Source organism: Molossus molossus, unplaced genomic scaffold, assembly GCF_014108415.1.
Source record: "Molossus molossus isolate mMolMol1 unplaced genomic scaffold, mMolMol1.p scaffold_m16_p_11, whole genome shotgun sequence".
In the NCBI taxonomy this organism is placed as follows: domain Eukaryota; kingdom Metazoa; phylum Chordata; class Mammalia; order Chiroptera; family Molossidae; genus Molossus; species Molossus molossus.
The window spans coordinates 34,674,353-34,696,417 of record NW_023425346.1 but is presented as its reverse complement, the minus strand read 5'-3'; the positions used below and the strand labels follow the sequence as shown (position 1 = coordinate 34,696,417).

General features: G+C 40.7%; 1 protein-coding gene across 3 annotated transcripts in view; it reads left to right on the top strand.

Annotated features, from left to right (window-relative positions):
- NEB (nebulin) overlaps positions 1-22,065 on the top strand; it is a 194,532-nt gene that overhangs the window by 42,940 nt on the left and 129,527 nt on the right. For 2 of the 3 annotated variants that reach the window (XM_036253261.1, XM_036253260.1), the window contains exons 1-14: positions 4,390-4,695; positions 4,799-5,005; positions 7,330-7,434; positions 8,307-8,414; positions 10,325-10,636; positions 11,625-11,831; positions 13,918-14,022; positions 15,752-15,859; positions 16,771-17,082; positions 17,627-17,833; positions 18,238-18,342; positions 18,494-18,601; positions 19,243-19,554; positions 20,742-20,948. In XM_036253261.1, coding sequence (XP_036109154.1) covers positions 4,423-4,695; positions 4,799-5,005; positions 7,330-7,434; positions 8,307-8,414; positions 10,325-10,636; positions 11,625-11,831; positions 13,918-14,022; positions 15,752-15,859; positions 16,771-17,082; positions 17,627-17,833; positions 18,238-18,342; positions 18,494-18,601; positions 19,243-19,554; positions 20,742-20,948 — 2,676 coding nt within the window. In that variant the 5' untranslated portion in view covers positions 4,390-4,422. Of the gene's footprint in view, positions 1-1,581; positions 1,681-2,416; positions 2,522-2,607; positions 2,716-4,383; positions 4,696-4,798; positions 5,006-7,329; positions 7,435-8,306; positions 8,415-10,324; positions 10,637-11,624; positions 11,832-13,917; positions 14,023-15,751; positions 15,860-16,770; positions 17,083-17,626; positions 17,834-18,237; positions 18,343-18,493; positions 18,602-19,242; positions 19,555-20,741; positions 20,949-22,065 lie in introns of those variants that run through there. The other variant, XM_036253262.1, reaches the window with a different exon arrangement.

Here is a 22,065-nt window from a genome sequence, read left to right as displayed (position 1 = left end):
CCTCCATCTGCTTTCTGTCTCTATAGTTTTGGTTTTCTAGAAATTTCCTTTTATATCAGTCTTTCCTATAGCATAATGTTCCTAAGGTTCACCCATATTCGTATGTGCGTCTGCAGTTATTTCTTTTTATTATTGAGTAGCATTCCTCTGTTTGGCTGGGTTGCATTTTGATTGTGTAGTTGGTGGGCCTGTGGATTTTTTTCCACTTTTTTGGCGATTATGAATAATGTATATAATGAATATCATAGAAATTGTGTGAAGTATTATGTTATATTCTTGATGACTTTGAAGTAGTATATAAGTTATTATTTGGTCCAAGAAAAAACAATGATGATCTTGCAGTCTTTTTTTTAAGGTGTGCATTGCTATTCTTTAAAAAAAAATTTTTTTTTCCTTTTATTGATTTGAAAGAGAGAGGAAATGAGAGGGGGAGAGAGAGATAGAAACATCAATGAGAGAGAACACTGATTGGCTGCCTCCCGCATGCCCCCCCTCCACTGGGGACTGTGCCCACAACCTGGGCATGTGCCCTGACGGGACTTGAACTGGCGACCTTTGGTGCATGGGTCGATGCTCAACCACTGAGCCACACCGGCCAGACTGATCATGCAGTCTGAAAGCCGCCAGGCTATCTGTCCCTTCTCTGCCCATAGTGAAACACTCTGCTACTGTCAGGTAAACCCATCATCAGGAGGTTAGACTACACACAAAAGGGACAGAGGGGCTCAGTGAGACTTGTCTTCCATACTCAAGGTTGTGTTGTGCTTGTTTGGTGCTTTGGTTTGTTTTCAGTGGAATCCATTTGATCTACCCAGAGATTTTTCAGAAAAAGTTCTTCTGGGTTGGTAGTTGTCAGAAGTCTGGAGTTGGAAGAGTGATGCAACTGGGGGAGAATAGACGGAGAAGAATGTAGGAATAAGGGCAGCTAGAAGTTGTCAGCTCCCAGTTGGAACACCTTCCAATGTTCTCTCTTCTGTGCCTTCTCCGCACGTTAGTGACCATCTGTATACCAACCATGTTAAGGTTTGCAGAGCAAGGTCCTCCCCTTCTTTTTAATAATCCCCAGCTGTTGTCCTAATTCCTCAAGTCCTCTTCCCTCAACTAGAGAGCTTCTTCACTTTAGCTGCTGAGGGTGTGACAGGGACAACGACATCTCTGAGAACTTGTTAGTGTCATGCAAAGATACCCTACATTGTTTTTTGTTTGTTTGTTTGTTTGTTTGTTTTACGTGGTTTTCTGTTATTCCTTTAGAAAATTTTGGTGTGTTTCTGCATTCTTCTTAGCTGAGAGTGCCCTCTTTTCTGTCATAAACAAGAAATTAAGAGAGTGAAGTCTGATTCCTGAAAGTTGTATTGGTCTGTACTGGCCCAACAAACCTAAGATTAAGTCAATTTTTAAATAATGGCTATTGTACTGTATTCATCCCCCACATCCCCAAGCCAACCCCAAATCTAGTGTTTTCACATTTAAAATCAAGAAAAACCCTGTCTCTCCCAAATAATTTTCTAAGATTTTTATATATTAGCCTTCGGTGCAAGTAATATTATTGTTTTCTTTTTCTTTTTTTAATTCACCAAACAGAAAAAATATCGCCAGCATCCAGATACTCTCAAGTTTACCTCGATCGAAGATGCTCCGATTACAGTTCAGTCTAAAATTAACCAGGCCCAGAGGAGTGATGTAAGTGTCCTTCTTACCTGTGTCTTAATGAGTGTTACCTAACTGAGCACTTGCAATTATTATGGAATCTGAAGAGACTCAATGACAGGAGCAACTGTGTGATTCCCTCAGCTTTTCACTAGTAAGGCACACCTAATTCATGTCTTTGGAGTGTTCTGTACAGCGTGCTCGCTGTCCTTCCAGGACTTTGACATTGCTTCCTAAGGAGAAGGGAAGGGGGCTTCCCAAGAAACACTACAAGCCTATTTCTAGGGAAGACCAGGAAAATGAATATAGGAGCTACATCATATGAAGGAGTTATATTTTAAGTCAGAGCTAAGACAAAATCATGTGTAGTCAAACCTACGCATCAGTCCCTTTCAGAGCCCACAGAGTATAATAGAAGTGGTTGGTGTATCCCCCTGTGTTAGTCTTTCCTACGCTCAGTTAATCTGTGTCCACAGATTAACATTTTCATTGGCTCACCTTCCTGGACTAATTTCCACCAGGTGGCCCTACCTAGGTCCAGAGGTATCTAGTGCGTACATACCAAGGGGCCTTTGTCTAGTCTCAGCCAGCATGAAGGTAAGACCCTGTGTAATTGCATGAGACCTTGAATGCCTGCAGATATTTGCAGGTGAATATGGAGACCTCACAAAGCCTCTGCAGTGCAATCCTCTCTGAAATTGTTTTCCTGTGCCATTAAATCCCTTTTCCTACTTTATTAGTTTGTTTATGCATTTTTTTTCCCTTCCAGATTGTCTACAAAGCCAAAGGAGAGGAAATTCTTCACAAATACTGCCTGCCAGCGGACCTGCCCCAGTTCATTCAGGCTAAAGTTAATGCCTACAATATCAGTGAGGTGTGTGCACGGCTCAGCTGCTGATTGCACGATACGCCTTTTCTAAACGTGGACTGAGTTGTAGTTAAATGACATTTTTCTTTCAGAATATGTACAAAGCAGACTTGAAAGATCTGAGCAAGAAGGGATATGACCTGAGAACTGATGCGATCCCCATCAAAGCAGCCAAAGCTGCCAGGCAGGCAGCGAGTGATGTAAGTCCAGCTGGTGGTCACTGCTGTATAACCAGAAAATGTGGGTGGGGTGGACTTGTTACTCTGCTGTCCCCGCCTGGAAGCAAATCTGGTTGAAAACTATTTGTAGCCCTAGCCTGTGTGGCTCAGTTGGTTGAGCATCGCCCCCTACACTGAGAGGCTGCCAGTTTGATCCCCAGTCAGGGCACATGCCGGGCTTTTAACCCCCCAGTAGGGGGAGTGCAGGAGCCAGCTGATTGATACTTCTCTCTCAACAATGTTTCCCTCTTTCTCCCTCTCCTCTCTCTCTCTCTCTAAAAAATTAATAAAATATATTTTTAAAAATCTGTTTAAGAAAGAAAGTTTCCTGAACAGATCTGAATTTTCTTGGAGGTGAGAATTTATATACCTTCCCCAATCAAGAACCCTAATTCAAAATTCTCATGTGTACTTCCACACAAATGCACTTTATTCTTCTTGTGGAAATGAATAAGTTATACACTATTTAAATCATAATAGCTTCCTGATGGTAAAAGTTTATATCAAAACTTGCTTAATTTATATGAAATTCCCTATTGCTCAAATAAGAGAAATGACTCTCTTTTTATTTCATTACTTCTACAATGATGACTCAGCTTCAAGTTTTATAACCTCTAAAGTCAGTCATTAGATTCCATACAAGCTAGCAACTTTGTTTCTTTTGCTGTCTTACTTTAACCCAGCTGTGAACTGAAGTCACTTTGCTCCTTGGGAATCAAACAAAATTGATTTAAGCCCTCACCTGTTGTCCTCTAGGAAGTGGGACACCCTCCCTTGACCCCTGCAGGTGTCCTGAGGTTTTTGTTTCTTAATCGCCTGCCTCCTGGTTTGCTCATGGTGGTTTTGCTCTGGCTCACCTGGGTTCTCCGTCCCTGAATTCACTTCTCTTTTGGCTCTGTGTGATCCAGGGATGGAACTACAGCCCGTTGCTCTGATTTCCCCCAAATTCCAAGCCCAACTTGACAGATTGTTTGAAATGAAGTTGACATTGCACCAGTGTGAATATGCGACAGTTAAATACTAAATGCCTGTGTCCTAAAGGCCCTGCCATCCGAACTTTCTCAGTGATTCCCTTTCTCTGAGGGTGATGTCCTCCAGCGCCCTCCCCCAGCATACACATCTCTGCTTCTCAGTGTTCCAGGTTCCTTCCCAGGTCTCCCCAAGGAAGCTCAGTTCTCACTTTATTATTCAGAGAAAATTAGTGTTTACACACTACTGGCTCTGGGTCTCCCTTTGAATATGCAGACTCATTAAAAATTCTGCTACTACCACTATAATTCTATTACTAATCAAATACCAGCTATTTGGCACCTTCTTTAGTAGCCCAACGTCACTAGTAGAGACTGTTAAATAGCTCTCTTTCGTTTGTCTCGAGTGTCTAAGTGGGCAGGAACTCATTGCACTTAGTCATTGATATGAATTATAGTAACATCCCCGCCCAACCTCTCTAGGGTGGCAGAAACATCTATAGACAATCGAATGAGCTAAAAATAACACTTTAATTTTACCCAGCTACTTACAAGTGAGTATCTAATTGTTTGGTTATTGAAGTAATTTCTGGAAATCCCAGTTGCTTCAAACCATAGTCTCATTGTTCAGTAAAATCGTCATTACCACATTTTAAAATATGCTCACCTTTGTTTCTAATAGGTTCAGTACAAGAAAGATTATGAAAAAGCCAAAGGGAAAATGGTTGGCTTCCAAAGTCTCCAAGATGATCCTAAACTGGTTCATTATATGAACGTAGCCAAGATGCAATCAGACCGGGTGTATAAAGAAGGCTATGAGAAGTCAAAGACGAAATTCAACATACCCCATGATATGTTCAATGTTGTGGCAGCTAAGAAAGCTCAGGAAATTGTCAGCAATACCAACTATAAGCATCCCGTCCATCATTACACCTACCTGCCTGATGCCATGGACCTGGAGCTGTCTAAAAACATGATGCACATACAGAGCAATGTAAGTGATATTCACCCCGCAAGACAATCCCCCTTCGAGGTCAGAGCCTGCGTGAGAGAACCCCTTGCCCGGGGCGCTCACCCCTCTCCCCCCTTTGCTATAGAATGCCTACAAGGAAGACTACAACACCTGGATGAAAGGCATTGGCTGGATACCTATCGGGAGTCTGGATGTAGAGAAGGTTAAAAAGGCAGGTGATGCCCTGAGTGAAAAGAAGTACAGGCAACATCCAGACACCCTCAAGTTCACCAGCATCGTGGACTCCCCAGTCATGGTCCAGGCAAAACAGAACACACAGCAAGCCAGCGATGTGAGTAGAACAAAGCAGGGTGCTAAGGTTGGAGGGAGGCTTTAAGAAAATAAATATCGGCTTGGTTTGTTTTTTTACTTCTTCTGAGCCCATATCTTTTCCTTTTGAAATTATTTAATTCAAAATTAATAATTACAATTCTTTTTGGTGTGGGCACTTATATTTTCTTTTATTTCTATCTTGGTTTTTACCTTCCTTTTTGAGACCTCTTCTTTGACTCCCTTGAAATATTGTGGTATTGGATAAATTGACATGGTGCAAAAAAAATATTGCTCCAGTACCACACACACACACACACACACACACACACACACACACTATGTTTAAGCTTAAATCCCAGACACTTTACTGTAGAAAATTTATTATATCCAATTCTATATTAAGTTCCTCATATTTAGTTTTCATATGTAATACAGGGAAATAATATACATGAGTTTACGATTTTGCACCTCAATTTATCATATACAGTTATTATAGAGACTTTTTTACTTATGTCTTGGTGGAGATTGGTGTATTGTTTGCCTGTCTGTCCATAAGCCAGCTGTGGGCTGGCTCAAGTCAGACCTAAAGGAAAGACTGATGCATAGGTGAGTTAAAGAGGCATCAAAAGCACTCCTTTGTCAACTCATTGAATGAATGTTTTTGAACACCTTCCATGTGCCAGGCACTGAATTATGTGCTGATGGTATCAAGATTAAATAGACAACGATTAGTGGGCTATGGGAGATAACAAGGATACAAGGCCAGGGCATGGATGGAAACAGCTTTGCCACACAGAGAGATGAATGCTAAGTAAGTACTAGGGACAAGGGTAACTGCCTACCACACTTTCCCTGGCAGATATGGGGAGGAAGGGTACTTTCTTGGCAAAAGGAAAATCATGACAGTGAAGAAGTAATGAGCGGAAGGACAGTGAAGGGCTCAGGATTGTAACCTGATCTCTGAGGGTTTTGTATGCTAATTTATAATCTGGGCATTGTGGAGTAGGTAACAAGATGCATCGCATATTTTTAATCCATGAAGTTGCATTGTCATGTCTGTGTTTTAAAAGATAAATCTGGCTATAAGTACAGAGGCTGTATTGGACAGGGGAGAGGTAGGAAGCAAGGAGATGAATTAGAAAGCTGTTACAGTTATCCAGCAGAAGGTTTAGTGGGACTTGAAGGCAGAGGCAATGGGAAAGGAGATGTTTAGAAGGTAGAATTAATGAGATTCTGTGAATGCTTAGAAATGATTCCTAAGGGCAGTGAGGTAGTAAGGATAGCTCTTGGATTCCTAGAAGAAATTATTTAGTAATTGAGGATTTGCTTAATGATCAGCCATCTCAGACTTGACTTGTGATGTATACACACCCGTTCACACGTGATATTCCACATAGACATGCCTAGGAAATGGAGGTCTATGATAAATAAAAGAGATTGAAAACCTACTTGTGGTTCCTGTTCTATTATAGTTTTAGAAATTAAACAATTTCTTTCTTTACTGTTACCAAGAGGAGGATACAATATGATTTCTACATCATACACTTTGAGATTTTTGCACATCTTTATTTAATTTTCTTTCTTTATTGATTTTTGAGAGAGAGAGAGAGAGAGAGAAACATCGATGAGAAAGAACATCGATTGGCCACCTCCTGCATGCCCCCCACTGGGGATTTGGCCCATAACTTGGGCATATGCCCTGACCAGGAATCGAACCCATGACATTTTGGTGCATGGGTCAACGCTCAACTACTGAGCCACACCAGCCGGGTACTTTTGCACATGTTTAAAATGACAAGTTAGGGTAAATATGCAATGGTAAACCTTTTGAGTATACTGGATTTATGTATAAGCACATTCATTTAATGAAATTATTATATGCTTTTACTGATGCAATTATAATCAGAAAGTTTTAAGCAGAAGTGAAAGACTCATTCTAACCATCATTTCCTCTTTAAAAGTAAAAAAACAAACAAAAACAACACACGACTTTAAGAACTATTAACTTCACTGGCAAAGAACGAACTTTTCCGGCTTTGGTGAATTATGTAATTCATGTTAGAGTTTCCCATTTGAACCTATTTTTCATTGATCTTTGGCAGTAAGTGATTTCTGTTCTTTTAAGGATTTTTTTCTGTCATTTGTCATACACAAAGTTGTTGGCTTTTCCTAAAGATAACAAGGTCCTTGAGTTTCTTAAAAACAAGGAAATACCTTTGATATTTTTAAACAATACGAATAGTGGGGGACTGTGCTAGGAATAATTCCGTTAAGTATGCAATTACTGTATTTTGCATTTTGTAGTATTTGAAATGCGTTTTATTTCTGTGGCTGTGTTCGCAGATCTTATACAAAGCGAAAGGAGAAGATGTGAAGCATAAGTACACCATGAGCCCTGACCTTCCGCAGTTTCTTCAGGCCAAGTGCAATGCTTACAATATAAGTGACGTAAGTAGGATCTTTGATGGGGCGTGAAATCCAGAAATGATGATGAAATCATAGAATTTTCAGGTGTGATGGGGCCTTGACAATTATTTAGGTCAACTGTTGCAGCATAGCCCGTGGTGATGGTCCTGAACCTCTGGACTTGGCCTTTTCAAGTGTGGGACAACTCTAAAGGATTCTTCCTCTTTTTTTATTGAGTTTATGGGTGTGACCTTGGTTAATAAAATTATATAGGTTTCAGGTGTATAGTGCTATAATACATAATCTGTATATTGTGTTGTGTGTTTGCCACCCCAAGTCAAGTCTCCTTCCATCATTTATCCCCCTGTACCCTCTTCTACGCCCCTCACCCCTTTTCCCCCTGGCAATCACCATGAAAGAGTCTTCTTCATGTAGAGCTCAACATCTGGTTCTCTAAAACTTCTATTTAGTTTTCCCAGTTTTGCATGTGGAGGAGGTACATATCCTCCAGAAAAATAAGAATAAAGAGAGTCCTTTTTTTTTTTTTTTTTAAACAACAGTCCTAAAATTTCTAAAGCTAACCACTGGGTCTTCCCGGGACCTTCTTTTCATAAGACTGAATAACTTCATTTTCTCCAGTCGGTCCTCACATACCAGGTTTCCAGAAGCTTTATGAAGTTCGTCTGAACCACTCCAGTTTCCCAAGGTCCCTCTTCAACAAGCGCCCTCACCAGATTTGGGTGAATAATTGGTGCCGAGCCCAGTAATTTCCTGCCACGTCAAGTGTGACGTTTTGCTATAGGCAGTTCTTTACGCTTCCATCTGGAGAGGAATAAGACAGTCCCAGCTGTTGAGGAATCACTTTGGCTGATTAATACACAGCATGCTGACATCCTTTTCTTTCCCTGTGCCAGGTCTGTTATAAGCGGGACTGGCATGATCTAATAGCCAAGGGCCACAACGTGCTGAGCGACGCTCTGCCCATCACTGCGGCCAAAGCGTCGAGGAATATTGCCAGTGATGTGAGTAAATGTTCCGGGCGAAATCTGGGTGACCGCCTTTTTAAAAAGTAAACAAATGTGTGCTTGTTTAATTGATGTCACATTGAAAACAATACGTTCGATTAATGACATTCAAATTCTCCACAAACTATTGCTTTGAGACACTGTCATGTCTCCAGGCTTTGTGATTCGTTGACCCCACGTGGGGAGCTGTGGGGAGCTGTGGGGAGCCCGAGAGCAGCGGTCTCCCCCATTCAGAGCCCAATTACCTCCCCCGACACTCCCTGACAGCGCAGGTTTCAGTGAGGACACCCTGCCTGGCACGAACGCATTGAATTCAGGTGCCTACCTGCACTACCATTGTATTAAGAAGACAGAAAAGATGTTAAATAACATGTACAGACTTTATTTTATTTTTATGTATTGAATTTAGTGGGGTGACACTAGTTAACAAAATTATACAGGTTTCAGGGGCACAATCCCACAACACATCATCTGTATTGTGTGTTCACCACCCCAAGTCAAGTCTCCTTCTATCACCATGTATTACCTTTTACCTCCCCACCCCTGGCAATCACCATTTTCTAAGCCAAATGGGGAAAGGCCCACTTTTCTAGAATGTAATTTTGATTTATGTAAATTGATACCCATTTTGTCTGTAATAGAAGTACACACTATTCTTCTCGCCATCACTGAAAGCAGCATTTTCTCAGAGCACACATGCCCTGCACTGTCACCACCATTCCAGGGGTGCGGCCTTGGTCCGAGGAGGGGCAGTGTGTGCAGGCTGCAGGGGAGACGGGAGTGAGGACTCCGCCGCTCTCCTCCTGCGGCCGCGCCTGCCACCGCTTCCTCGGGGCGCGCACGCCACGCTGAAATACATCTCCAGTTTAAGGAGAAAGTGAACGTCTACAGCAGGACGTTATGATGATGATGTTAGCACTTGCACAGAGCTTTTTCTAACACGCCCAGAGATTACTCAATAATCCTGTTGCCCACCAAACTCTTGTTGATAAATTGGTGCTTAAACGGCAGGAGCAGCGTGTCTGCAGAGTTTAGGTGGATTTGAATCTCTTTACGTGAAAATGGGGTTTTGGCCTGTTCCATACAGTATAGCTCAATCTGCAGCACACTGCCGATTCCGGCAGCGAGAGATGTTGGGCATCAGAGATTTTGTGGTTAGATATTTACTGGTGGGGAAGCTCCCAACAGTTCCCGCCCTTACTGCAGCTCCTTCATTCACCTGCTGCTGCTTCCGCAGCGAGCTGGGGGGCTGGGGCAGGTGAAGACCCGCCACCTAAACCAGCGTCTAAACCGATGCTACATAGAAAGAAGAGGGTTCTGTTTTAACCCTATTCGGTCAACCTGAGACAAAAATCACAGTGATTATTTTTACCCCCCAACCCCAAGATGATCTGAGAGTAAATGTCTCACATGCAGAATTTTTTAGAGTTTCTCCTGCACCTGTTGTGTACAAATTACTGGGCCAATCAGAACAAAAAAAAAATAGAAGGTTTTCTCAATAATTTATAATATTCTATGATATGCAATAATATAATGGATTCAGTAGAGTTGCATTCCTGGAAAACCAAGAGATATTGATCTAATATTTGGAATGTGTCATGTTTATATTAAGTGTGAAAATTCAATTGGCTTTAAATAAAGTTCTAAGTGCAAATCATCTGTAGGATTGATAACAAAGAACAGAAACTGGTCCTGAGTGTATCATGATGCCCATTTGTAATACAGTAGTGATGGGAATAAATGCTGTCACTGAACTTTCTGGGGACTGTGTGTGGGGGGGTTATGGTTTGCCTTTTTGTACAATCTTCCAGAAAGTCACAATGTTTTGAGTGCCTTTTTGTGTGACTATAATTGCTATATTTAATACTATTGCCTAGGACTTTGCTAACCAAATTCTACCTCTGCAGTATAAATACAAGGAAGCTTATGAGAAGGCCAAGGGAAAGCATGTGGGCTTCAGAAGCCTCCAGGATGATCCCAAGCTGGTCCACTACATGAATGTGGCAAAGTTGCAGTCCGATCGTGAATACAAGAAGAACTATGAGAACACCAAAACCAGCTACCATACCCCTGGGGACATGGTTAGCATTACAGCTGCAAAGATGGCCCAGGATGTTGTGACCAACGTCAATTATAAACAACCGATACATCACTACACGTACCTACCTGATGCCATGAGTGTCCAGCACACCAGGAACGTGAACCAGCTTCAGAGTGATGTAAGTCTATAGACCCGAGCAGACCCAGGGATGCTGGCATGCAAGGGATAATCATTTCTTCCTACTTTAGTAGACGTCACAATACAATATTTGAAAAAGTGTCCTTTAAAATAATCATTATTGAAACACGAACAATAATGATTGTTAGAAAGGCATGGTAGACAAGCTGTGTTTTTTGCTGGCCTTCTGTATGCCCAGTGTAATCATTGGCGGTTAACTTCTGGGTCAAAGAGGAAGCCATATTCCACTAAGTATATGAGGCACCTTGATTCTCAACAAGAGGAAATGGTTGCTCCTGGGGTGCTTGCTTCCGTGGTGATATGTATAATGCAAAATAGGAGTATTCTTTATTCTTTCTGAATTCCGGAAAGTTATTTTTGACTTTTTTTTTTTTTTTAACTCAAGGTCACACTCTCATGCATGTAAATCTCTGTGACAAGTCATCTAAAGTGAACCAGGAAGGCGTTGTGATTGCAGCATAATTCACGGGGAGCCGCAGAGGGAGGTGTTTAACATTCAGGGCTTTTTCTTCTGCAGGAGCCAGATGTCTATAGGAATCGTCCTCTGAAAAGGGAGGAAATGGTGTTCATTCATTGCTGCTCAGTGAAAATGTCTCTCCTTAACTGAGATCAGGAATAGCCTAGGTGGACAGTGTGGGTGAAATTCAAAGCGGTGGAGTTTTCAGTGACATCAAAAGGAAAGCCCAATTTATTGTCAAAAGAGACACAATGTTTTTCAGCAGCACCCATGGAAATATGTGGCTTAGATTCTCTCTGTGTTGCATAATGCACTCTAACAACAGAACTGCCTTTTCTTATTACCAACTTCTGGGCGAGAAGCTCTGTGGCAGACCTACCAAAGCCTCATTACAGATGCAAACATGCTGAGAAAGTGGCTAGTCATTTCCCCTGCAGAGGACTGCAGATTTCAGAAACACCGCTTGACTGTTCTCTAGGACACATCCTCATATGGGATTGCTCTTTTGCAGAATGTATATAAAGACGACTACAACACCTTCTTCAAGGGCGTTGGATGGATCCCTATTGGTTCTCTGGAGGTTGAGAAGGCCAAGAAAGCAGGCGATGCATTGAATGAGAGGAAGTATCGACAGCACCCAGACACCATCAAGTTCACAAGCGTGCCTGATTCCATGGGCATGGTTTTGGCTCAGCAGAACACAAAGCAGCTGAGTGATGTAAGTGGTTTCCCTTCAGAAGTGTTTGTTCCTGAATAACCCCGTGACAAGCCATTCCACCATCCTTCTTAATTCAATACCTGAAGCCGCATCTATGTTACCAAATCAACTGCTTTCAGAGGTATAATAAGAAGATTTTCCTTTTGAAGTCCCTTAGAACTTGAACATAAGCAGAACAGGGAGAGGAGGAGGGGACTGTTCCAAATTTGCTTTACTTTCCGAAAGTAGAGAATCTGTGCTATTCATTAGACACACGAAATGAAATTGTTAGTATTGTTATCTGTCACTCTGTCTGAATGGCAAAGCAAGCTATTTATTGCTCTCAGTTGCAACAGTTCTACTTAGCTACACTGGGAAAAGGCGTAATAATGTCCTAATCCCCGTGGACAATAGCTGGGTGTTCTGAGGGGCAGTCTAGAGAGGCCTCTGGGAAGGAGCTAAGCAGTTTACTTAGCTCCTTAATCCTCTGGCGTCTCCTCTCTGAGCCCAGGTCTATCTGGACCCTTATTCTTAGTCAGAGGCTGATGACAATTCTCAATGCTTCAATCCATTTGGTAATTTCAGAGTTCTGTTGAAATACCTCCAGCAGAAAGAGGAAGGTAAGTAAAAAACAAAGAAGGGAAGACTTAGTGTTTTTAGCCCCGACTATGGGGAGGTGGGGAGGCTTATCTGTGGATTTCATTTCTCACACTAGTCCCTGCTCCCACATTACCACATGTGTTTCAAGATTAATTCTATTTTCACGGTAATAAATGACATAGAGTTTTCTGATTTCTTTGGTATTAGCCGAGGTGTCACATCTTACTGCGTTTTCTCTAGTTAGCTAGGAAAACTGTGCTCGGTCACTGTCTTCCCCATTCCAACAAATGCCATTGACATCTCTCTAGTCGCCCAAACCAGAAACCTGGCTGTCCCCACGGAGGCCTCTCTGTGCGAACCCCCAGCCAGAACCTCTGCTGCGTCAGCCTCCTGCATCTCTCTCAGCCACCCTGCCTGACACCTCTCATTCTTTCAGCCGCCAGCCCAGTTCCATGTCTCTCCTGTGGACAACTGCCATCCTCTGGCGTCTGGACTCCATGCCCGGGGGCACACACCACAACCAGAGAGACCATCTGACATCACATCACATCCCTCTTATACTTAAAACCCCTTAGTAACTTCTCCTTCAACACATTAACGTGGCTGCAAAGGCGCCCAGCCCTGTGGCCCCACTCTCCATCCTGCCTGACCCCTGGCCCCCCTCGGCCACCCCAGCCCTGTAACAAGGCTGCCTTCGGGCTCTCGGGCTGGCCACGCCCTTTCCAACTCAGGGCGCAAAGCTCCTCTTCTGCATGGACCCCTCCCTTTTCTTCAAGTTTGGGCTTTTGCTGACCACCCTTGTTTCTTCCCTAAAAAGTTATTTTATTTACAACACATCACAGAATCTAGCTCAGTCTTATAGTTGTGTTTATTCTCTGTCTCCTCTACTAGTCTCTAAGGTCCAGATACCAGTCTGCCTTTTTCAACCCTTTAAACACAGAACCTACCACCCTACCTGGCCCATGGTGCGGTCCAATAATTATCAGCGAAGTGAACTAATGACTATGTGTGCAAGCACCCCCCCCCTCTGTGATAGTTTGGCATTTGCTTTATACAGGCACACCTCGTTTTGTTGTGCTTTTTTTGCGCTTTGCAGATAATTGAGATTTTTACAAATGGAAGGTAATACCCTCCACCAGCAAAAAGAGTCACTGAAGGCACAGATGATTATTAGCATGTTTTTTAGCAGTCAAGCATTTTTAAATTAAGGTATAAACATTGTGGTGGTTGGTTTTTTTTTTTAACAAATGCTATTGCACATTTAATAAACTTTAGTGTAGTGTAAATATAACTTTTATGTGCACTGGGAAACCGGAAAATTCATGTGACTCGCTTTGGTGATATTCACTGCACTGCGGTGGTCTGGAACTGAGCCCACAGTGTCTCTGGGGTAGGCCTAAATATGGAAAACACAAACGATAGCCTTGCTCTGTAAAGGAGAGTGTGCTTGATGGAACTCACATCGTGTGAGCTGACGACGTTTGCGTGCTGTCTCCTTTGTTTCCAGCTGAACTACAAGGTGGAAGGGGAGAAGCTGAAGCACAAGTACACTATAGACTCCGACCTGCCTCAGTTTATTCAAGCCAAGGTCAACGCCCTCAACATGAGTGATGTGAGTGTTTGTCCTGGAGACAGGCTAATATTGCTCACCTGGGCCTTTCCTCTCCAGTTCTGGGTAACTGTAGAACTTAGAATCTTTATGGGGAAGAAACGGAGTGACTGCCAGTTGGCCCTGCGCTGGACCCGGGCAATTGCAGGCTGCTCACCTCCTTCCCTGTCCTAGGAATGTGTGGTCTGCCTGTCCCCACAGTGGGAGCTACTTTCAAGGGCACAGCCTTGAGAGAACAATGTGTTGTTGAGACCCTCTGGACGGTATATGTGCTGAACCCCATTAAGGCCTCTATATAAACTTTTAAGATTCTGGCAGGTGGGTGTGGAGATCTACTATGAGGCCACCAGGGACAAGCCTCAGACGGAAGTTCCCTTGCTTACTAACCCTGCACCCACCAGTCTGGAGTGACCTGCCTCTTTCTGCAGTCTCTCCTTGCCCTCCACGTACAGGACCAACCCAAAGTCTTCAGATTGGACTCTTACCGTAGAATATAGACTAGAGGCTACCATGAAATTTCACTTAATGCAGACTTTTCCAAACTGTGGGCTGTGACTCATCAGTGGGTTATAATGTCAATCTAGTAGGTTGTGTTCCATTAAAAAAAAAAAAAAAAGAACAAAATGGGATAGACAAAATTGGAAAATATAGCAGTACATAGTCTGTAGTAGGGTTAAGTTTTGCTTTAGTTAACTTTCATTTCAGTTATTTGTTAAAACTTCTAAGAAAGTTTACTGTAATTCTCTTTAGAAACTCTTTTTTGTGTGTAACTAGCCTCTCAGATAGTCTAGATACAACTTGGTGGTGATGTTTAAATTTACTATTATGAATTGCTTCCTTTTGCTCGTTTTTTTTTTTCTTTCTTTCTTTATTGATTTTAGAGAGAGAGGAAGAGAGAAGGAGAGAGGTAGAAACATCCATGAGAGAGAACATCAATTCAATTGGCTGCCTCCTGCATGCCCCCCACTGGGGATTTGGCCCACAACCTGGCATGTGCCCTGACCAAGAATCGAACTGGTGACCTCTTGGTGCATGGGTCAACACTCAACCACTGAGAGACACCGGCCGGGCTTTTTCTTGTTTTTCTTTTTTTTTTAAGTTGGTAAATTCTAGTTTATAAACATAAACAAACCTGAAAAAAATTGTTTATTTCTTAAAAGATGCCTTCATCATTCTTCCTAATTTTTTTAGGCTCTCTTTTTTCTCCAAATAAACAGATTTTGGTACTCATTTCTATGCATTTTGTTTATTTAGAATTTTCCCCTGCTGTTATAAGTAATATTTAAACATGAAGGTTAAAACTGGGAGATACTACATCTGGAATTTTAATTTTAGTCACAAATACCTTACTGTACATTAAAATGCTTTATTATTTAAAATACCATAAAATAAAAATATTACACACTTATTATACAAAAGTTGGAAATATAGAAAGTTATGAAAAAAATTTAAATCCGTTATCCCCCATTCAAAGCATTACCTTTTAGTTGCTTAGTTATGCCAACATATACATTTTAAAGCAGTTGAAATCATACTTTGTATATAATTACTGATGTTTTTTAAAAGACTCTGATAGATTCATAAAAGATGAACTAATAGCCCAAGTGTGTAAATTCTCTTAATAGAAAGGGGCATATTATGTCATGTTATATAAGAAAGATTTTAGCGTCCTCTTTTATTCTTTTAATTTTGTCAAATAATAAAATAATATATTTTTTTTTTTATTTTCAAGGCTTTCTATAAATCAGACTGGAAGAAAACCCTTGCCAAGGGCTATGATTTAAGAACAGATGCTATTCCAATTGTTGCTGCAAAAAGTTCAAGAAATATTGCTAGCGATGTAAGTCTAATTTGAAAGTATATATTTTCAAAATCTTTACAAGGAAGCTATATAAACTATATTAGAAAGAAAATAAAAAAGTTATGGTATTAAAATATTTTCTAGTATCCTAAGTACCAATGATTTTTTTATATTGTTCCACTTTAAAATCTTTAATAACTCAATAGAGTTGTTACAAAGAAGAAAATTCTTTTTTTTTTAAACTATAAAATATTTGGAACTCTCTTTAATATCATTGTTATGAACTAGAAAACTGATTTTTATTTGAATTTTGTCAAGAAAAAAACCTTGCTATACTAAAATGTTGCTAAATTAGAAAAGTTTCAAAGTGTTTTATAAAAACACAGTTTTTAAATATTTCCACACAGAAATTGGTAAATATGAAAAACCAGGAAGAATTCTAGATTAAAATGACAGGATTTTAGTTACTTAATTAATTAGTTCTAACAAATGAAGTTGTGATTTCTATATGTATTGATATAATACCTTGATAGTATTAAAAATGCAGTCATTTGTCATCCAATACACTAAATATTATAAGGGTTTTGCTGAAATTTACTTAGGATTATGCAAATATTTTATAAGATAATGCAAGGTAACAATGGAAACAGATAATATAAAAATACAGCAAACCCTAAATAAACTTTTCAGCAACCTTTGACCATATCCAAAGAATCTACTTATGAATAATCTAAACTACAAATTATTCCATTTTTAATTATACCCAGAGGACATTCAAGATCCTCCATTAAAAATACTTCTCTATTTTTTATTTTATTTTATGATAATAACACTATATTTAGACTGAATTTGGCTATTGCTTAATTTGTTAATATAAATTCAGTTTAATACTTTAGTGTTTTCTACATTATACCTTATCAAACTTCTGTTTGCCCTTCTTTTTCATGTAGTTCAAATATAAAGAGGCCTATGAGAAAGCCAAGGGCAAGCAAATTGGATTCCGTAGTCTTCAGGATGATCCTAAACTGGTTCACTACATGAATGTAGCCAAAATGCAGTCAGATCGTGAGTACAAAAAGGGCTATGAAGCCAGCAAGACCAGGTATCACACACCCTTGGATATGTTCAGTGTGACAGCAGCCAAGAAATCTCAGGAGGTTGCTACCAACACCAACTACAGACAACCCTTCCACAACTACACTCTGCTGCCCGATGCCATGGATGTGGAGCATTCCAAGAATGCGATGCAGATTCAAAGTGATGTACGTAATGATCAACAGATTGTTGGCAGAGAATCACTCATTTCTAGCTGGTGGGAGGGAGGAACAAGTAATCAGCAATTCCGCTCACTCCAACCTAAACTTAGCCAACTCAGTGTAATTAGTGGTCCTCTCCAGAATTTAGAGCTTTAGGATTTTACTCATTTGAACTATATGTAGCTTCTTTGGGGGGTTATTATATACATAGTTTAAAACTTTGGATGTTGGACCCAATATATATATGTATCTTTAAAAAAATGAGAGATTCAAATGGGTGCTATATGTTTTCTAGTGCAAAATTCTGTTCATTTTTCCCCCAAGAAAGTTAAATTTTTAAAGGAATTATGGTTCCAGATTTCCAGTATGAAACCACCATGAATGCAATCTCTTTTATAATTAATTGTTTTCCAAAAGATAAGAGGGACTAAAAACCAGATTATTCTCCCTCAACTCCTTTTTCCCTTCTTGATAATGAGTGAATTGTTGAGCCAAAGAAACCTGTGCCTTGACTCTTTCTGAAATGAAAATTGCCTTTTATGTTGTAAAGAATCTATACAAATCCGACTTCACCAACTGGATGAAAGGCATTGGCTGGGTCCCGATAGAGTCCCTGGAAGTGGAGAAGGCAAAGAAAGCAGGAGAGATTCTTAGCGAGAAGAAGTATCGCCAGCACCCTGAGAAGCTGAAGTTCACATATGCCATGGACACGATGGAACAAGAACTTAACAAAAGTAACAAATTGATTATGGATAAGGTAAGAACTCTCCTGCTGGCTCAGCCTGAGAACCCTCACATGGCTCATGCCACTGAGCCTGTCGCTGCCATCATGATCCTCGTTAGCATTTAATCTTTCTGATGGTGGTGGTGAGAAGGGCATTCTATAACTTTTATCATGTCCAGAGAGCTCTCACTTACACTGACCTTTGGGCGGTTGAGGCAAGACGGTATGTTGTTTCAGTGGAAAAGGACTCCCTTGTTTGATCATTGTTTTCCTCAGCATGCATGTGTCTGGTTTCATCAGCCCCTCTTGCTATTTCACCCATTTCCCAACATTAGATTTAAGCTCTTCGAAAGTGGAGTTGTGAGTCTCTTCCTCTTGATAGCACCACCACATACTGGTCCTGCTGTCCAATCACGTGCCTCCCCTTCTTGTTGTAGAGGCGCTACGTTGAGAAATGGAATAAAGACAAGACCACCATTCACGTCATGCCCGATACACCAGACATTCTACTCTCCAAAATGAACCAAATCACTATGAGTGATGTAAGTAGATGGACAACCAAAGGAGGGGAGAAAGCGAAGGGAACTGATATTTATGGAATGCCTGTCTTCCGCATGCCACCACTTGAAATCAGGATCCCCGTTCTAACCCCAATGACAAGATGCTGACTTTTTTTTCTATTTGATCATTAAGAAACTGTACAAAGCTGGCTGGGAAGAAGAAAAGAAGAAAGGCTATGACTTGAGAACAGATGCCATCTCAATAAAGGCTGCAAGAGCCTCTAGAGACATTGCCAGTGATGTAAGTGCTTCCATTGGGCCTTCCTTAGGCTGAGTGAATCAGAGCAAATGAGTCAAGTTTGTGTGTTTGTAGGAGCTACAGTCAGCTCTACCCAATGTCGGTGGGGCCATCATCCCATGTAACACACAAGCCACATCCCTTCACTCCGTCCAAGGACCCTCCCATCACTTGTCCATTATTTAATGTAAAAAGTGACTGGATCTTGTTAAAATAAGTTGCTTTTAGAGCATTCAAATCATTTATAGGCAATTCTAAGCAAACATAGGGATGCAAGCTACAAATTTTACCTAGGAGACCCATGATCAGGCTTTTCCTGAATTTAAAGATGCCCCATGAAAAACTGTGTCTACAGCCTTTTCTGCTGGTCAGACAGCTGAGCTGGAAAAGTACTTTCTAAAACTCCCAAAACCACTTATTTCCACACTTCTTTGATTAACTCTGAAATCCTTTTCTTTCCCTGGACTCAAGTCTGGCAAGACATTTGAAGTCAAAAGGTTTTGTTCCCTGTCTCCTAAAATTCTTTCTAAATTTAGGGTAGCTCTAAAACTCTACAATGAGAAAGCCAATGGCATCTACTTCATTATATTTTCTTCTCTTTCCTCCACTGTCTCCATCACCATATGTGTTTTCTCTCTCTGCAGTTCAAGTACAAGCAAGCCTATGAACAAGCCAAAGGGAAGCACATTGGCTTCCGAAGCCTAGAGGACGACCCCAAGTTGGTGCACTTCATGCAGGTGGCCAAGATGCAGTCAGACCGGGAATACAAGAAGGGCTACGAGAAATCTAAGACATCCTTCCACACCCCGGTGGACATGTTCAGTGTGGTGGCAGCCAAGAAGTCTCAGGAAGTGGCCACCAACACCAACTACAGGAATGTGATCCATACCTACAGCATGCTTCCTGATGCCATGAGCTTTGAATTGGCCAAAAACATGATGCAGATTCAGAGTGATGTATGTGACAGCCACACCATTTGCAGAACATTTACTCTGCTTAATAAGCAAATCAGTAATGACCCTTAGTAATGACACTCTGAAAATCCTGAGAGAAATTCATGTGTAATTTCCCAATAAGGTGTTTTATTATTATTATTTTTTACTTAGGTTAAATTTATTTATTTATTTTAAACAAAAGGGGATCAATTCTAGAAACTAAAGTCTTAATTTCTACCATTATTGCTGTGAGCCTTGTTGGGTATTGGATTCAGGAAAGGCAAATGAAATTTTGTTTCAGAAAGAACGTTGAAAGAAGTATGTCCACCAAAGAGAGTCAGAAGCATACGAGGCTCCTGATTAAGGAGTAAGAGGGAAAGCAGGAAATCAGATGACGTGATAGCTCGTGCCTCTCACTCCCAACCAGCTTTCATTCCATCATGTCTAACTTTTGAGGAATTGATGGCTTATTAGAATGAATGTGAGAAAGGCACAGACTAGAGAGCCAAGAATTCAGCTCTAGAGGACATCTGGTGGCTGGGAAAAGTGAATTTAAATTATGAACCAAAGGCAGGCCACCCCGAGCCTACATTTCTTTTTGGGAATGTAAGAGCTGAGCTATTATCTCATATGTATAATATAATATGATATATGATATGATATGATATGATATATATTACATATATGAGGAGGTATGCAAGTGCCCAAATGAAAGCAACTGTGTATATACTTGTGGAGGAAAAAAGTGAAATTTGCACAAAGTATCAGTGAGGTTTCTGGTGTACCTGAGGGAGTTGTAACAGTGGAGACTGATCAAAGACTTATAGCAAAAGAAAGAAATGAGGTCTCCATAAGTCATCTATTAACCAGGGGAACTTGAGAATTTTTGTAAGAAAGTTAGTCCAACATGGTTACATTTTGCGAGATAATAGTAACATTGGCAATTAATCTACTTGTTTATTTATTTATTTTTTAAGCCTTTTTCCTTCAGGAAGGCATGTAGAAAAACAAATCACAATAATATGACTGCCCATTTTTAATTTCTCGTGTAAGAAAATGTATAAAAGTTGAAGTTTAGGAATAAAAATAGTTGAAGTTCAATATAGTATGGGTTGGAAACTGAAACAGAACTTAAGACGTATTTAAAAAGCTATGCATGGTTCTTAGAAGTTTTGGTTCCTTCTTCATGGACTTGTCCTCTTCTGCAGAATCAGTACAAAGCTGACTATGCTGACTTCATGAAAGGCGTGGGATGGATCCCTTTGGGCTCCCTGGAGGCGGAGAAAAACAAGAAAGCCATGGAGATTATCAGTGAGAAGAAGTACCGCCAACACCCAGACACTTTGAAGTATTCCACATTGATGGACTCGATGAACATGGTTTTGGCTCAGAATAATGCAAAAATTATGGATAATGTAAGTCTCTCAATAATGTCGTGTTGCATCTGCCTCAGGAAGAAGCCAGGCATATCCTCCATTTAATCTACAGATTTTGCTGACAGTTTTAGGGCATCATAATTAATGTTTACTTCACCTTGAAAGAAGGCCTTATAATTTAAAAAAAATATTTTAGTCTTAATAAGTGCGCCTGCCCTTGATGAACCTCTCTAAATAAATATGGGCTCTTTTTTAAATGCAGATCTTGAAAATGAGTCCTGTTTGTGAGTTTGAGTAGAAGTCCATGAGACTGAGTCAGAAGACTGCCTGAGAGCAGCAGGCTGTTACCCCCACCCTGCTCCCAGCTGCTGGGATGGGATGGAAGCAGACTCCCAGATCACAGGGCCATCGCAGCATCCTGAACCAGGACCTTCTCTGGGCAGTCATGAGAGCAGTCTTTATCCACCAATAGTTTCTTGGATTACTAACTATTCTAGTCTTTAGAAAAGCCTTAGTATATTTTTATATTTTTTTAGCTATAAGTTGATATCAGGACCAACAAGTACCTCAACTTTGGACTCCAGTTTTTAAGTGACAAGTAATAAAATAATTGCAGCAGCATTGGCTGTTTTATGTCGATCACTATTTAAAATGCTATTGATTAGCAACAAAGGGGGCACATTATTTGGACTATAACACTCGGCAGTTGCAGAAAATGATGGTCCGGAAGACAGAGCTGTATGATGCTAAATCTCTGAGTCAATCCTCTGGAGACTTCTGATCTGTCAAGAAGACCAACCTCCTTGAAAGGAATTTGCCTAAAAGACAAAGCACAACTCAGTGCCCCTTTTGCCGTTTAAAATTTAAACTATCACAAGCGTACATGTATTTCTAAAACGTTAAAACTTTCATTTTTTTTTTCATTGTTAATGGTTACCATTTCAGAGTAATGATGCCAAGAGGAGAATCATAGAAATAGCAAATGCTAATAGTGAGAGATAGCTTGGTGGTCAAATTGAATCCTCTCATTGCAGCATTGAGAAAAGCGTGGCCCAGAGAGGCAAGGCACCTCCCCTAATGACACACAGCAGGTTAACTACTGGGTCTGGACTAGAACCAAACTGAAAACAATAAATCAAATGTCTGTCGGTAAAGA